This window comes from Liolophura sinensis, chromosome 1 (assembly GCF_032854445.1).
Source record: "Liolophura sinensis isolate JHLJ2023 chromosome 1, CUHK_Ljap_v2, whole genome shotgun sequence".
Classification (NCBI taxonomy): domain Eukaryota; kingdom Metazoa; phylum Mollusca; class Polyplacophora; order Chitonida; family Chitonidae; genus Liolophura; species Liolophura sinensis.
In genome coordinates this window covers 19896177-19911791 of record NC_088295.1, presented here as the reverse complement: position 1 = coordinate 19911791, position 15615 = coordinate 19896177, and the positions used below count along the sequence as shown (strand labels likewise).

General features: G+C 39.7%; 3 protein-coding genes across 3 annotated transcripts; 1 reads left to right on the top strand and 2 right to left on the bottom strand.

The window, feature by feature from the left end:
• The first annotated feature begins 2432 nt into the window (after positions 1-2432).
• LOC135469591 (uncharacterized) lies at positions 2433-4321 on the top strand. Its single transcript, XM_064748121.1, has 6 exons — positions 2433-2486; positions 2611-2669; positions 2897-3091; positions 3528-3642; positions 3936-4021; positions 4199-4321. The coding sequence occupies exons 1-6, from the start codon at positions 2450-2452 to the stop codon at positions 4319-4321; spliced, it is 615 nt and encodes a 204-aa protein (XP_064604191.1). The 5' UTR covers positions 2433-2449.
• Positions 4322-5775: 1454 nt separating this feature from the next.
• LOC135482181 (uncharacterized) lies at positions 5776-10051 on the bottom strand. Its single transcript, XM_064762047.1, has 3 exons — positions 10015-10051; positions 9665-9808; positions 5776-9407 (listed from the first exon to the last, which is right to left on the bottom strand). Exons 1-3 carry the CDS (start codon positions 10046-10048, stop codon positions 6754-6756), a joined length of 2832 nt encoding a protein of 943 aa, XP_064618117.1. The 5' UTR covers positions 10049-10051; the 3' UTR covers positions 5776-6753.
• Positions 10052-10331: 280 nt separating this feature from the next.
• LOC135469443 (uncharacterized) lies at positions 10332-12766 on the bottom strand. Its single transcript, XM_064748054.1, has 5 exons — positions 12669-12766; positions 12050-12146; positions 11675-11822; positions 10841-10999; positions 10332-10481 (listed from the first exon to the last, which is right to left on the bottom strand). The coding sequence occupies exons 1-5, from the start codon at positions 12754-12756 to the stop codon at positions 10332-10334; spliced, it is 642 nt and encodes a 213-aa protein (XP_064604124.1). The 5' UTR covers positions 12757-12766.
• Between the last annotated feature and the right edge of the window lie 2849 nt (positions 12767-15615).

The window sequence follows — 15615 nt, the reverse complement described above, 5'->3', positions numbered from 1 at the left end:
GACTCTGTGTTGGCACGTATTGCTTATATACAGTGCAAGAGAACAGTGGTCAGTCCAGCTGGGAAATGAGTCGCCATTGTCTGGAAAGATGTAGTGCATACAAACGGTACGATCAGTATGAGCTGTATGAGAAATTTTAACTTCAATGAAGTGGTCATCATTCCTGAGTTTTGCGACCATTTCAGAATTTGTTCGCGATTGGCGATCTGACCAATGAAATCGCGTGTTACAAACAGTTCAGAAGTGACAAGAAGACTGATAAGATCGCGTTTTCAACTCTAGACCGGAGAGAACATCAGTGCACGAATGAATGAGATGGCGACTTCGAAACCACTTTGAGACTGGGAGATGGTCAGTGAGATTGCATTTTGTGAATCAATTCCTGACTGACTAGGAATATAACCTGTGGGATCGTGTTGGGAAATGATTCAGGCCTGCTGGCGAAATGACTCGGAAGATAACCCAGTTGTTGTGTTGTGTTGGGAATCATTTCGGGGCTGGTGAAATGACCAATGAGATCGTGTTGGGAACTATTTTGGGACTGGTGAAATGACCAATGACATTGTGTTAGAAACTAGTTTGGGGCTGATCAAATGTCCAATGAGATCGTGTTGGGAACTTGTTCGGGACTCGTGAAATAACCAATGAGATTGTGTTGGGAACTAATTTGGGACTGGTGAAATGACCAGTGAGATCGTGTTGGGAACTAGTTCGGGACTGGTGAAATGACCAGTGAGATCGTGTTGGAAACTAGTTCGGGACTTGTGAAATGACCAGTGAGATCGTGTTGGGAACTAATTTGGGAGTGGTGAAATGACCAGTGAGATCGTGTTGGAAACTAGTTCGGGACTTGTGAAATGACCAGTGAGATCGTGTTGGGAACTAGTTCGGGACTGGTGAAATGACCAGTGAGATCGTGTTGGAAACTAGTTTGGGAGTGGTGAAATGACCAGTGAGATCGTGTTGGAAACTAGTTCGGGACTTGTGAAATGACCAGTGAGATCGTGTTGGGAACTAATTTGGGACTGGTGAAATGACCAGTGAGGTGGTGTTGGGAACTAGTTTGGGAGTGGTGAAATGGCCGGTGAAATCGTGTTGGGAACTAATCTGGGACTGGTGAAATGACCAGTGAGGTGGTGTTGGGAACTAGTTTGGGACTGGTGAAATGGCCAATAAAACCGTGTTGAGAAATGCGATGGTGACCCATTACTTCTGACTACTGCCGTGATATATCCTTGAGAGATTAAAATCAAACATTCAATGCATATAATTTCAGTTCGAAAAGGTAGAAGTAAAGTAGTCTTAGATATAGTAGTCAGCGGTAGTAAGGCGATGCTTACTGCAAGTTAGAACTGCTAGAATTATGAACTGTCTTTCCTTTCAGAGCACACTATATATTCGGCCTATCTATAGTGTGTCTCCATTCATGTATACATGCTATATACAATATTCCATGGCACTTCCAGTATGTCGCCAATGTGCAAATATCGCCTTCACACAGTGTCGATGGCCAAAGGGGGTCTGCACCTGGAGTGAGAAACCTTTCAGGCTTTATTTTGTTACTGGCATTTTTACAAAGACAACATTAATACAAGATGTTCAAAATAAGGCAAGGTAATTTTTTGTTCTCTTCTTTATACTGATCAGTACAAAGGCTTAAAACAATGACTTTCACAGATATTCTTTCATTTTGGCCACATAATCACACTTTCCCTATCTGCAGATGCAAAAGGCCACGTCGCACAAAGGGACAGAAACAACGTTTTACACAGCGCGTTGAACGTACAGATGACGTCAATGGATACAGTGGGATCGACCTTCATACGTCACAATACCCATGACGTCAGCTTATTGTGTTTGACCAAACTTCCGTCAAGAGTGCAAGATCAGTTATAACCAGTAAGTAAGTTTTCTGATAATTTTATGACAAGCATTCGTAACAACTGTATTAAGGTGACGGTTCTTTGATTATAAGCCTTGTGAATTCATATATTTTTTCTTAAAATGTCAATGTACATGCATATAGCCTGCTACCAACAACATTGTCGTCTTCATGCAGTGACAGCAATGCCCCGCTGTGTTTTGTTCCCTATGATTACTGTGTTTATTTGTGTTTTTTTTGTGACCTAAAATTACCTTGAAGACAAAGTTTAGCATTCTGCTGATGTTTTAAGATTTATCTTGAAAGTAGGATGATGTCCCTCTGGACAAATAGGCCTATACGTTTCGGGACCGAAATTAATTTTTAAGATCTTTATGTCTCAAGAAGCCTAACATTGGCAGATATGAGTAGTAGACCAAATTTCTGATGTCATTAAATTTTTGTAAGTGTTATTACTTACAGTGCTCTTAGTTTCCACAGTAGTTGTAAACGTATATTTAATTGAATAAATTATTCTCATTTTTTACAGAAGCATTCTTTGAAATCGACAAGCATAATTTCTTCACCATGGCCTCAAAAACTGATGCCACAGTCAAAAAGAAAAGTAAGTGTCACTGACTGCTTATACATGTAGTTCCTCATCATCTTTAGATATCCACATCCATTGTCATATCCATCTCAAAAGAAAAAAAAGGTAATGTTTTTACAAAAGTCGAATTCTGTTTCAGATAAACCTCTAAACAAACGACCTAATTTAGCCTCCAAGAAGACTTTTCATCTCTCTAAGGTAAGTATATAGTCACGATGATGTGAATATCGCTATCATGCCAAGGTATAGAGCCAAAGAGGATCACGTGGAAAATGTGCGTGAAGTCACACATTTACTTGGAATAATGGTATTCTCTATGTGGCATCCTGTTGATTAGTTTCTCAACAGGAATGTTTGGCCACAATATTCACCCTATAAAAAAGCCCGAGTTAGTTAAGTTATCCTTTTCATTTTCTTGTATTCAGCCTCATCAGTTCAATGTATGTGGCGAAAAGTACGAGTGTAGTGTTGACGACGGGAGAGAGGGAAAGACAGAGTACCAGCTGACTGCGTATGTAAACCCGTCTTTCTCACTACATGAAAAGGACAGAGTTCAACCCCCTGCTCAGGCCCGTGATGAAGTCACATTCGCCCCACACAGACGACCTGGTCAATTTCAGGTAAGCTGCGAGGGCTATGTGGCAATTTTATCTTAACTAGCGTTTCGCGCTTCTTAATACGCTTGCAGATCGCGACAACTTTGTGACATAGCAGAACCGGTTATTTCATGCTATACTTGTGAACTTATGTTATACATGATAATTACTGTCAGTACAGTTCTCTTCTGATTCAGCGGCTCCGTGGCTAAGCGGTTAGCGTGCTAGCGCAGCACAATGAACCAGGAGCCTTTCGCGAATGCGAGTTCAATTTCAGCTCATGATGGTTCCCTCTCCGGTTGTACGTGGGAAGGTCTGACAGCAACCTTCGGATGGTCGTGGGTCCTTCCAACTGTAATACTGGCCACCGTCATATAAGCGGAATATTCTTGAGTACGACAAAAAACACCAATCAAATAAATAAATAAATAAATAAATAAACTGTTCTGATTGATTTCAGGATTTTGTTCCACGCAAGACAGCGACCAACACCATCTCTGCTAGGATTAGGGAAAATGAAATTTCTCTGCCCATTATGAACACCTTAGTCTACCAGCGGCCATTCTTTGATCCAGGTGACTAAATTGGCGATCATTTAAGATGTTATTGAATATAATACATGTCCCATTTGCCATTGCATTATGTTCGGTGCTACTAATATATTAGGAATTAATGAATGAGTGGCTTAAGTTTTAGGCCATATCGGCAATATCACAATAATATCGTGGGAATATTATACATTTACATGTATATATGGTCCTGTGTTACACTACTTCCTCTCCATAGCGATAGGTATGGCTTTATAAACGTACAGCATTCCACCACCACTCAGACTCATTCAATTCTTTCTCATTTGCTATCTGTTTAGCTGAGAACGCAGACAGCTTAGTCCACATTGATGTGGATGATCGGATCCCATTACAGCCTAAAAGCCGACACTCTAAACTCGCCAAGGTGAGATAAATGTATAAAACATACAAGTACACCTGTATTGGCGATGTAATAGGCCTATACATGACGTTGGATTGTTTGATGGTTTCTTGTTAAATGTGCTCTAAACATTGCTTTGGTTTATCACACAGGGAATATTAACATGGCACTTTAGTTACTGTATGAGGATTGACATTGTAGATCTGGGATGAGCTCAATTGCTGCACTAAACATCGCTGCGAAGTCAGAAAAGATCACATCTCCTGGCCCGTGGTTGGCTCCCTTGTGGTGCGCGGACCTGAAGGAGAATTAGAAGGTAGATAACCAATCATTTTCATAGCAGTTCATGTTTACTTGATGTTATCATTGTCGAGCATGAACAAGCATTTCGTCACACACTTTTTTCTTATAAAACAATTTCTGGTTTAAAAAGTTTCAAAAGTGTCATCTTCAGGAATAAAACTCTACATGTACCTGTAAATAATATCCACACTGCTGTACACACAGTGTATGATACTCAGTTTGGCTCTTAATCACTACAGCATACATACATGTACAGTTCAGTCCTTACCTTAGACAGGGAATTTGTGAATTCGCGCACTCATTGTTCCTGGTACTTTATATAGAGACAAAATATATGCGGCCAATGACGCTCGTGTGGAGGCATTCGTTGGGCTTGTCTTCCACCAATATCGTGGGCATGTCTGCACCGCTGTGGGAAAGCTCACCAATGACTTGACAAATGTTGCTAGGTTACCCCGGTTTCTTTCAACCGTAAAACGGATCACCCGCCGTGCAAGTGACACATTCTTGAGTATGGCCTTAAACAACAATCAAATACATTTTTTTATTGGAATGATGGTGTTGTATGCCGTACTCAAGAATATTCACAACAGTCAAATAATAAATAAATCATGATCCATATTTTCTATAATCAGAGGCCCTGATCAGCTTATCCATAGACAGTATGTTAGAAAACATCGTGCTGACAGAGACCGGGGTCAGCGATGTGTACACAAGACAGCGCCGCAGTGGAGATGATGTAAGTAAAGTTCTATATGTATACATACATGGTATATGTGAGTGAGTTTTAACTCTAATTTTGTCTTCCACAAACCTTACTTTTCAAACACCATTATTTAGTAGAATTTGAAAATCATTCCCGTATTATATTCGCAGGGAATTTTCAGAAAGATATCGAAGAAATCAGCTGGACGACGACAGCTATCAGGTAAGTTCATAGTATGTACATATTCTCAAAAGTAAATTCCGTCGTCGTATAAGTAAAATGTTCTTGAGTACGGCTTAAAACACCAATCAATCACAAGCCAATGTGCACTATTTGTACTCCTGTTTGTTTACTTAGCTCAGAATGTGTACAGGCGCGCACAGCTTAATGCACATTTTAAATAAAGTGTATAGGTACACAAAGATAAGTGTACACAAAAATAAATGTGTAACGTCCCGATAAGTAATGTGAATTGTATAATGTAAATTGTAATGTAAATTTGTTACAATTTATAAAATGTATATGTGGTATAGGGTCTAAGTAGCTTGTGCATGTTTTGTTCATAATAGCATTTAGAGAGTACTATATATGAATAAATAATCATAAAGTTAGAATTTTAAAAAAAGTCTTTCTCCACCTTATACATCTTTGTATATAACGACTGTAATTTCGAAACTATTTTTCGTTTACAACAAAGATTAGTCAGACATAGACCTCTTACCATATATTTTGAGGTCAGCGATGTACACAATTACCCTGTCGTCTGAGCTGTCAAATTAACCAGAATGAGCTTTTAAGGTAAATGTTTTCACAAAATATATGTATATTGTTTCAGATGCCAATGTACCATTGACAACAATAGTCACCAACAGAATCTTGAGTCACCAGGACTAATGAAACCTTCATACATTTTCACACCATATCCTCCCTTTCCATGACACTTATGGACATCTATTGTAATAAGTTTTATAAAATAAACTAAAAACAGATGTATTTAAACTTTTTAATAAAGGCAGTGCATGACGAGGATATAGACATAAATAAATACTTTCTATATACAATCATAATTTAATGTTATCCTTATAGAAAGACTTGCACATCAAAAGTATTTCACATGATTATAAATATATATAGCTTTACCGCAATAGCAGCATACATGAGATCAGAGAGTATTTTGTAATAAAAGATATAATTCTATATGCATGTATATTATGTTTTTGATTTCTTACACGCACGTTTACACCGGGACTAGTGTATATAATAGTCTCAGGTTTACATCAGTTCATGGGACTGTCAGAGAAGACTTAAGACCTAAACTAACTTCGGTTGACACTAATGTACAAATTTACGAAATATCTGTAGTACATACAGAGAGCACTCATAGTTTGATTTCCTGGAACGACTTTTTGGAACAGGCACGAAAATGGTCAAGGACAATATACTGGGTAACTAGACACGCTAACCGCAGGAATATTCCAGATAAACAGAGGATGTAAATGGATTATGACATAAAGTGTTTAAAATGTATCGACACATTTCCAAGAATAACTCGAAAAGTTGTTAACTGAGCAAATTAATTGTGCAGGACTTTGTATCCAAGTTCAAACATGACATTTTTTTATCAGGTAAACGTGATTTTTTTAAAGACTTGCCTAACGGTTTTGCTGCCAGGGAATGGCGCGTTGACATACCTAAAGGACTGCGTTTAAATCAATCCGTCCTTGTGACCATGATCTTAACTTCAAATTCAAACCATGATAAAGCTTAAATCCATATCTACTAATGACTTCAACATTTCGTCACTTTCTTTTAATCTAGTAACGAAACCAAGGTACCCGTCGATAATATTTGATTGAAACCCGTACTTTTCTTTAAAATAGCGACCTAGATTCAGCCGTCGTTTGGCCATGTGGTCTTCCGTCTGCCAGTGTTTATGCTTCTGACGGGATTCGATCACGATGAGCTGCTGTTTCGTGGGGACGTCATTAGCGATGACGTCTTCAGGCAGGTTGGGCCAGGCGGTTTCACCCTCTATGCTCATATCGAACGGCTTCCATTCTCCATACCATGGAGACTCTGTCACTTGATTGGTTTCCGAAAACTCACCGGAATACTCAAGCTCCTTCCACGCACAACCGGATTCTGGTAAATCAGTGTCAAAGGGAACCCAATTATTGAGCCAGCTGCGAAGTCTTGATGAATCAGACTGAATCTCACTTGGTACCGGAAATGCTCTGGCATTGCCATCTCTCTGGACTGGGAACTCTTGGTGCTCAAAATGTTCCGAGTCTATATCTCTTAGCTTCCGCAATAAACAACCCTTGAAATCCTTTTTGATCGAGGCTTTGGATACGCCATGTTGCTTCGCTTCGAAATCTTGTAAAAGCATTGTTAGATCTTGTCGAATGTCTGACCAGTACTGGGCTACAGACAGCTCACACATATAGCCAATTCTACGACCAACGGTAAGCTTTACACCCTTGATATTAACGACATTGCTTTCCAAAGATGCAGAGAAGTCAGTGAATGAAACCGTCTCTACCGCCATGTGTGGTACGTCTAACACATTATCCAGCAATAAACACTGACACGTATTGACCAAACACATTGACCTGAAGTTACTAAGATCACCACGCCTGTCATCTTCATTACCATTTTCTTCATCACCAGGAGAACATATTTCTAAAAAATGGTTATGTTTATCACTGTTACTTCTATTGTCTTGGTAAGCACTCATCTCTTCATGAGGGCTAATCGTTCCTCTGAAGGAACATTCCTCCTTCGGAATATAGAGATCATTATCACTGAGGAATCCTATCTCGTCCCTTTGAATATCATCGTTTCCATTTTCAGCTTCTTGTGAACTGGCAACGTTGTTGTCTTCATCACAGAAGCCTTGATCATTAAAAACGGAAATATCATCAGTAGTTATGCAGTCATCATCACTTATACTGCTTCCGTTATGAAACGACAATTCATTATCACAGCGGTAACGTGGGTCTTCATCGGTCATACAATTCATGCCTCCAGTTCTGTGAACACAAGAGCAATCAGAGCCAATAACATTAAGGCGTTCATCATTAAACGTTCTACAAGTTGCGCCGTTCTGATAACAATGGTCATCATCACTTAAGAAGCCTATCTGTTCGTGTGGGTTTAGATGTCCGTCACTCCTAGAGCCCTCACAATCATACTCACTGAATGAAGATAACTCATCTCTGGTAACAAAATTGTCAGCATAACCTTCGCTTTGACTCCCATTCTCCGTTGGATTGGTACATAAGCCTTTCGTATCGACTATGTCATTATTTTCACTATCATCGTCAATAAAGTGAATTTCTTCATTGGGGAGGTAGGTCTTGGTAATTTTTCCGTCGTTCTGAACGCGAGCATTGTCCATAAAGAAGTCTGTTTGCTCAGTGGGAACATTTTCTATTCCTTCTGTTTGGAGATCAGTATCGTTATCACTAAAAAAACCAATGTTGTCATAGTAAAGAGAGTTTCCGCTGCCTTTCGAAGAATGATCAATAGATTTTTGTTTTTCTGTGGATTCATTTCCAGATCGGTAATCAACATCGTTAGGTTGAAGGATCAAATCTTCCTCGTCAGAAAAACAGATGCCATTGTCATTATCACTATTGTTGGTGATAGGTTCCAATCCTGATAGCTCACAGAAAGTAGTGCCATCTTGGGCGGAACACCGGTTATCCTCACACGGACATAAACCCACACCAAACATGCGAACATTATCCTCGTCACTAGAGTCACACTGTGATTCAGTAACTTCCTGCCAAGACTCGCTGATAGCATCCTCCCCGGAGTCCACAGAGCTACACGCCCCGGAGGTGGCAATATTTTCGCACAGACAAATATCATTTTCATGTATCACACAATCATCACAGCGGAACCCAATCTTGCACATTTTGTTGTGTTCTCCTTTAAATACAAGGGATACTGAATCATGACCTTCGCTAAATTCTCCACAGTCTCTATTCTGAGCAATAGTGCTGTGATTATCTTGGTCGCATACATCCTCGGGGCAAATATTTTCATTACACGAGATTGATGTAGAGTGACCCTGACAGTGTTCATCACATAACGTTAAGTCTCCACCACAAGGCTGATCTGCAGAGTTCATGTCACAGTCGCACACGTAGCTCACGTGTGTTGAGCCTTCACCCATAACGCCTTGATGGTTCCGATCACCTATCAGGTTCTCACTTGCCTCCGTGTCCGTATCAGAGCTGGGTTCTACAGCGGCCGTCTTAGGCGTCACCTCAAACAACTGCCTCCTGAACACAACCCATTTCTGGTGTTTGGGCACAATAACGTTGTGAAGGCTAACATCCCATACGGAGAACAGCTTTAGAGGATAAAGACTTTGGAAGACTAAATACAAATCTGGAACAAACAATAAAGGGGTACAGGTCTATAAGGCTAGGTGAAATACAACAGGTATACTGTAACTTCATACTGTGTGAGTTATTTTATTTGGCACGAATAATTGCTACTGCTAGCCATCAACTACGAAAATCAGATAAGCATATGTTGCAGATTTGCCAAAACTCCCTGTGTTGGCGAGCTCAGTAAAATGCCAAGGCAGAATACTGATGTAGGAATTTATGAGGAAAGAATGGTCCTCATGGAACAAACTTTACCAGAAAAGGTGAATTTGTCATGCGATGCCCTTCTTATGCAGATTTCCACCAGGTGTATGAGTTCTTTGGGGCATTCAGGTGAAATGTTGGCAAATCTGTGCTGGATGTTTTGATAGGCAGTCTGAGACGGCTCAGTCACGTGACCTGCAACAGATATGGCAAATCTCTAAAAAAAATCCTCGCGGTGCAATCTTACAATCTGACGCACACAGGACAACACTAATGGATTATTCTTCATCCATTGTAAGAGAAATCTCAGCAAGAACGCAGGGCTATTTCATGATTTAACAATTATGTACTATAACGAAAGAAAACTTGATTTAAAGGGTATGGTTTATTTTAATCCTTACCTTGTAGACATTCCATCATGGCCAAAAGTGTCATCCCAAAACTAAAACAAAAGATATTTCTCCGATAATTCTTGAAGCTCGTAGCATGCATAAGAAACAGCAGCATTTGGTAAAAAATAATCCGCATAATATCAGCAGGTATATATACGAAACTGATGTTCGAGTTATCATTATTTGATTAGTTGGTATACGGATGTCTGTTTCGACGCATGCATTTATGATAATATGTTAGGACTTGGGTGGGGCAATCGTAAACACTTGAGTTTATAATCTATCTACAACTATATAACAATTAATCTAAAAGCAACTCTGCACACCTACCTGTGTACATCACCACGGTGACACGGATTCTCCACATAGTCCCCATCTGTTACGTCCGAGGCTGGGGAAGGCAATTCCTCCTCCTTCGACAGTCCATTGGTTCCACTGTATGTCTGATCGACCAAAGACAGTCCGCAGCATGCAACCTTATGATGCAGATGGTTATGGCATGAGTTAAGCATACAAGAGCACCACTTTATTCAATCTCCTCCGGAACTACAATCCACCAGTGTTTCCACGCAAAAAAAGAATGCCCCCGACTTGATTTACCCGTGGCTCATACCTCCTATGCAATGCATATCATATCTCCAATAGAGGACAAAATGTGAAATCAATAGAATCAATAATCAATAGAAACCTTTCTGTTGAGATAAATAAATCAACATAACTGGGGAACAAATCCATTCGCCTTTGTGTAATTCCTAGATGCATGGATAAATTTAACTATATCGACAGGCGTAACATTCACATTGACGACTGATGTACATGTGACGTGATATCTGACCTTGGCCACACCTCGGGAGAACATCCAGACATTAGCCAATCCGATATCGATCTGCACGTCAGGTGACACGCCCCGATTTGAAGCCTCCAGGAAAGTCAATCCCGTGAGAACGTCCCTGGTAATGCCAACAACTTGACTCCACGTCACAACATGGCTTTTCTGAAACCAAATCGGCCAACGGATAGCTACAGTGTCAATCATCATTTTTAAGCCAGTGGGCAAGATTACTGTAACTTCGATAATTCTACTGATTGCTACAAGATATTCCTTTCATTTCGGGAAGACAGGCCCACAGAAAAGTAATAGTCCAGTATACGAACACCACGATTGACACGGCATTTGACCACGTTAACCTTCTGAAAGCATTGCGTTTGTCACATATAAATGCAGCTTTCATGAATCTGCATCTGCACTTACAGTTATATTGTATCTGATCACACCTTTCCATCAAAAATTTTCATTTTAAGTTTGTTAGATTTTATATCTTGGCAGAACACCACCACCCCCCACCCCCATACATTTTTTGTGTGTGTGTGTGTTTTTCCTTTTCTGTGTCAAACTTGACTCAACTTCAGGGGTGGTCTAAGCATCAACACTCTCATGTTCTTACATATATTCTTACATATATTCGTAAAACACCAATCAAATAAATAAACAAATCTTACATATATTCGAACATGCAGTTGGCATTGAATTCCAAATCTTGCCATTATCATTGTTGTTTGTCATCTTTGGTTGACGACTGGTGTATGAATGTCTGATTCAACTTTTAGATACACTTTAATTCAGACAGTTTCTGTCACTGTTACGCCAGAACCTAGCCCACCTACTAACCACGTAGGCGGCAAATTCTCCACACTCTGGGTGTTCCACAAGAAGGCTGGTCTGTCCGGGTTGACTTTCCACACTGAAGACTGTGGCGACATTTGGGTGACGGTGGAGAGATAATGACTCCACGTGTCGCTGCAGTTCAGGGTGATCTCTGAGGGTAGAGAAACAATCTAAGGATCAGGATAATTATGTGGTATGTCATTTATTTTGGTCATGATGGCAATAGTATAATAGTATCATCTGCACAATGAAAGCAACGCTAATAAAACTTTATACATGTACGTTAAGGGACAAGGTACTTGGGTATTTTATTCCGCTGAGAATTAACAATTTGACAAAGTCTGCACCTGGGAGGTTTCAAAATGCAACATGACTTACCTGAGATGGGTTTGCCCTTTGTGATAGAATGTAACACGACTGAGGGTCCCAAGGTGAGCTCTGTAAACTTTGCACAGACCGACTGAGGAGAACACGCCTGTAGGGACATGAAAAACAAAAAAGAGATAGCCTTACTAGAGAACTAACTACATAGGGTTACTTACTCATTCCACCGACTGCCTTTTACTTTACATCTGGCGCTTTCATATAACATGGCACAAAAGGCCCATTTGCCAGGGTTGCCACGGGTGTATATGGAACACCTTTAACATTTACACACCATCCATAAGAACCGATTTAAACCAGTACACATCAGGCCGCAAAGAATACCAATCACAATGTACCTCAAAACAGCATGCATATATTCATACATTAGATGCCGAGGTGATCATAAGCCTACGCATGAACACGAAGGTTTGAGCTTATTACAGGCTATATAAATAGCTGTAACACTCGACATGTTCATGACTTCGTCCCTTCAGCTTTATAAAATTTGTAGCCTTGTTAACTGTAGCAGCTAAAATAAACTCGGAAATATGTGTACGCTTTTATATAACTGTCGTGGAATCACTGTTTAATGTCTTTCCAACCGGTCAAGGTTGTTTTGATACCAACACACCTGATAATGTATTGTCACAGGTAACTTGATGTCCTTCGGATGAGTTGACAGAGACATCGTCTGGTACAGGCGCAGGTGGGTTTTCCATGACAGCAGTGATGTGTTGATCCAAGTGACGTCACGTATACACATCATTTGTCTTTAAGGTAACCATTACTGTCATTACTGAAAACAAAGTGACACGTGATGAGAATAAGGTTCACATCAAAATTCTTTTGTTAAGTTGTTCGAATGGAATCTCTTTGTTGGACAATATTTAGTTTGCCTTTCCGTTACTAACGCTCTCATCAACCGTTCTTTAAGATTTCAATCAACGGTTTCACATTTCTCATTTTAAACTTGATCAAGAAATGATCAGTTTGACCTTTAATTTTCCGTATAAATGATCATTATTACATAAATGTATATTGCATTGTTATGCATAAAAACGTTAAACTGATCAGTACATGCTTATAGCTCAACATATTTATCACCTATAGTAAGGAGAAAAAAGCTTTTAATTAATGGCTACCGTGATGATTACAGAGGAATTCTCATAAACCCGAACTTCAAGAGAGTTAAAAATAAATGTATACGACAGTATGCATCGTTAACATACCAGCACATATCATTACATTTGAATTTCTATATACACCTGTGGTACAAACAGGCTGGTATCAAACATATACACGCTATTCACTGATGCTCTTACTCTATGCATGGTATTTCATATATTTATTGATTATTTGATTGATGTTTTACGCCGTACTCAAGAATACTACACTTAGACGAGGGCGACCAGCATTATGATGGAGGGAAATCGGGAGAAACACACGACCACTCGCAGGTTGCTGGCAGACCTTCCTACGTACGGCTGGAGAGGAAGCCAGCATGTTATGGACTTGAACTCACAGCGACTGCGTTGGTGGCAGGCTCTTGAGGCATTGCGGCGCGCTGGCGTGCTAACCACCTTGGCCACAGAGGCTACCGCTATTTCATACATAGACACGTATTTCAAGAATTTGATACAGACACTGGCACTATTGTTTTGTTCGTCTTCTGTCTATACATATATAATGAAAAGTAAATTATATATACGATTCTAGCCAGAGCCATGATAAGAAAATGTGTAAAGACACCCGATCTATCTTGTGTCTGCCACTTTCCGCATGAGTCACTCCATATGTGTGTACACTCTCAACGGCATATTTCACATACCTGTATGCATATATATCTTATCTATTATAGTTGGTGAACTCAAGTTGTATAGCTTTAACAGATATATCAGGGTTGCTGGAATCAATAGCTGCGTATATAAATATATGTAATTGATCTCGTATCTCCATTACATTCCTTTATTGACATGGATTTAATACGCCGTTCAAACATCCTTATACAGTTTGATATAAATTTATCGCCATGTATAAATAACATCAGTTATTTTACATATGCTCTACATGTATAGCCGTGGGAATCGATGTGCCTACAGCCGTCTATGAGGCCAGCATAGACAAGCGTATGTAATGTAACCCTATATAATTCTTTCTGTTGAGCATTTACAGCTGTTCCAACTACAACGAGTCAAGGGTCAGAATTAGTGGTGTTTATCAGTGAATAAACACATCCCTTATACATAATTTGTCAATGGAAACCCTGAATTATGTTCCATCTTTGGGCTTTATGTTCAATACATAATTAATTTTACGAAACGTTCAAAATCTACTTACTGGATTGATGTCAAAAGAATATATATATAGCGTATGATTAAGAACATATCTAGCCTTCGAATCTAAATGAAATTGGCGAGGGAACAATTGTTTAAGATTAATTCATCAAATCGCATTGTTGTCTTTTTATCAGAAGTCACGTGTCTGTGAGTTCAGTTTCGTTTTATGTTAATCAATACAGTTCGGTAGGCCTTACCTCAACCAGCCTTAGTAACGTGGACATCTTTAGATGACCTGAACCGGAGTCTGAGAAAGGCTGGCCCTGTAGCACTGTGTACGTACAGAACTCCAACACTGTGAATTCGAGAGCACGTTAGAGTTTACCTAGCCTATGTATTTATACATGACTCACGGTAAACTCACAGACGTGGAACTCTGAGCTGGATATACACTCACATGTTCATACTTACCACAGCTCAGTTAAGGTTGGTAGCACTCATCACCAGCTCGATCTCTCCCTCAATCAGCCTCAATAACAAGGCTTAACTTCTAGCCGAAATGACAATTCTGTCAGCTATGCTGGCATGACCCGAATCCTCGCTCCTCATATGCCGTATTGGCATGATCGATCTCGTTCTGACTGTTGATAGCCGTATGTCTACATGTATACACCGGCAGCCCAGCTATAGCGGCCAAAAATAAGGGCCATATCATTAACCTAACGGGTCGGACAGGCTCTCAAGAGTGACGTCACGTACAGCTGGCTTTGGCACAGATAAGCTATACAGAGCTACACCATACACAATATGAATACATACATGTAATTACTTGTGTATGTTATTTTCATCTTTTCAAGGTTTTGATAATCTCATTATTTCATAAATTTGTTAAAGAAGAATGGACTCAGGTATTTTTAATGTATGCATTATAGTCTTAAGAGCAGAAGTAGATCCACAGGTGGTGAGGTGAACGCAAGGAGTAAACACACATATATAATTATTACACAGAACGTGTCTTCTGCTTGAGTAGACCTACGGAGCTTAGGCATGTATGCCAATTTGAATAAAAAAATATTGTATTTCAAGTAAGTGCACTTCCAACACCACCTGGGTGTAATCTGTTGTTTCGTTGAAAAGCTGCACGATTAATAAATTACATAGGCTGTATAAAATGTTGAAAGCTACTGTGACACATATGGTTACTAGGATAAACATGCTTTACAAAACAAACAAAAGCGCATAAACGACTTCACGCAGAAGATGATCAGTTCCACGACCAGAACATACACTGACAGCTTCATA

What these genes read in the sequence shown, in the direction of transcription:
- LOC135469591 (XM_064748121.1), top strand. Translation starts at nt 2,450, where the DNA reads ATGGCCTCAAAAACTGATGCCACAGTCAAAAAGAAAA. An exon ending in AGACTTTTCATCTCTCTAAG is followed by an intron (nt 2,670 to 2,896) that starts GTAAGTATATAG and finishes TCTTGTATTCAG; the next exon opens with CCTCATCAGTTCAATGTATG. An exon ending in GCGGCCATTCTTTGATCCAG is followed by an intron (nt 3,643 to 3,935) that starts GTGACTAAATTG and finishes CTATCTGTTTAG; the next exon opens with CTGAGAACGCAGACAGCTTA.
- LOC135482181 (XM_064762047.1), bottom strand. Translation starts at nt 10,048, where the DNA reads ATGACACTTTTGGCCATGATGGAATGTCTACAAG. An exon ending in CATGATGGAATGTCTACAAG is followed by an intron (nt 9,809 to 10,014) that starts GTAAGGATTAAA and finishes TATCTGTTGCAG; the next exon opens with GTCACGTGACTGAGCCGTCT. An exon ending in TGACAAATTCACCTTTTCTG is followed by an intron (nt 9,408 to 9,664) that starts GTAAAGTTTGTT and finishes TGTTTGTTCCAG; the next exon opens with ATTTGTATTTAGTCTTCCAA.
- LOC135469443 (XM_064748054.1), bottom strand. Translation starts at nt 12,756, where the DNA reads ATGGAAAACCCACCTGCGCCTGTACCAGACGATGTCTCTGTCAACTCA. An exon ending in CTGTGACAATACATTATCAG is followed by an intron (nt 12,147 to 12,668) that starts GTGTGTTGGTAT and finishes ATGTCCCTACAG; the next exon opens with GCGTGTTCTCCTCAGTCGGT. An exon ending in AAAGGGCAAACCCATCTCAG is followed by an intron (nt 11,823 to 12,049) that starts GTAAGTCATGTT and finishes CTCTACCCTCAG; the next exon opens with AGATCACCCTGAACTGCAGC.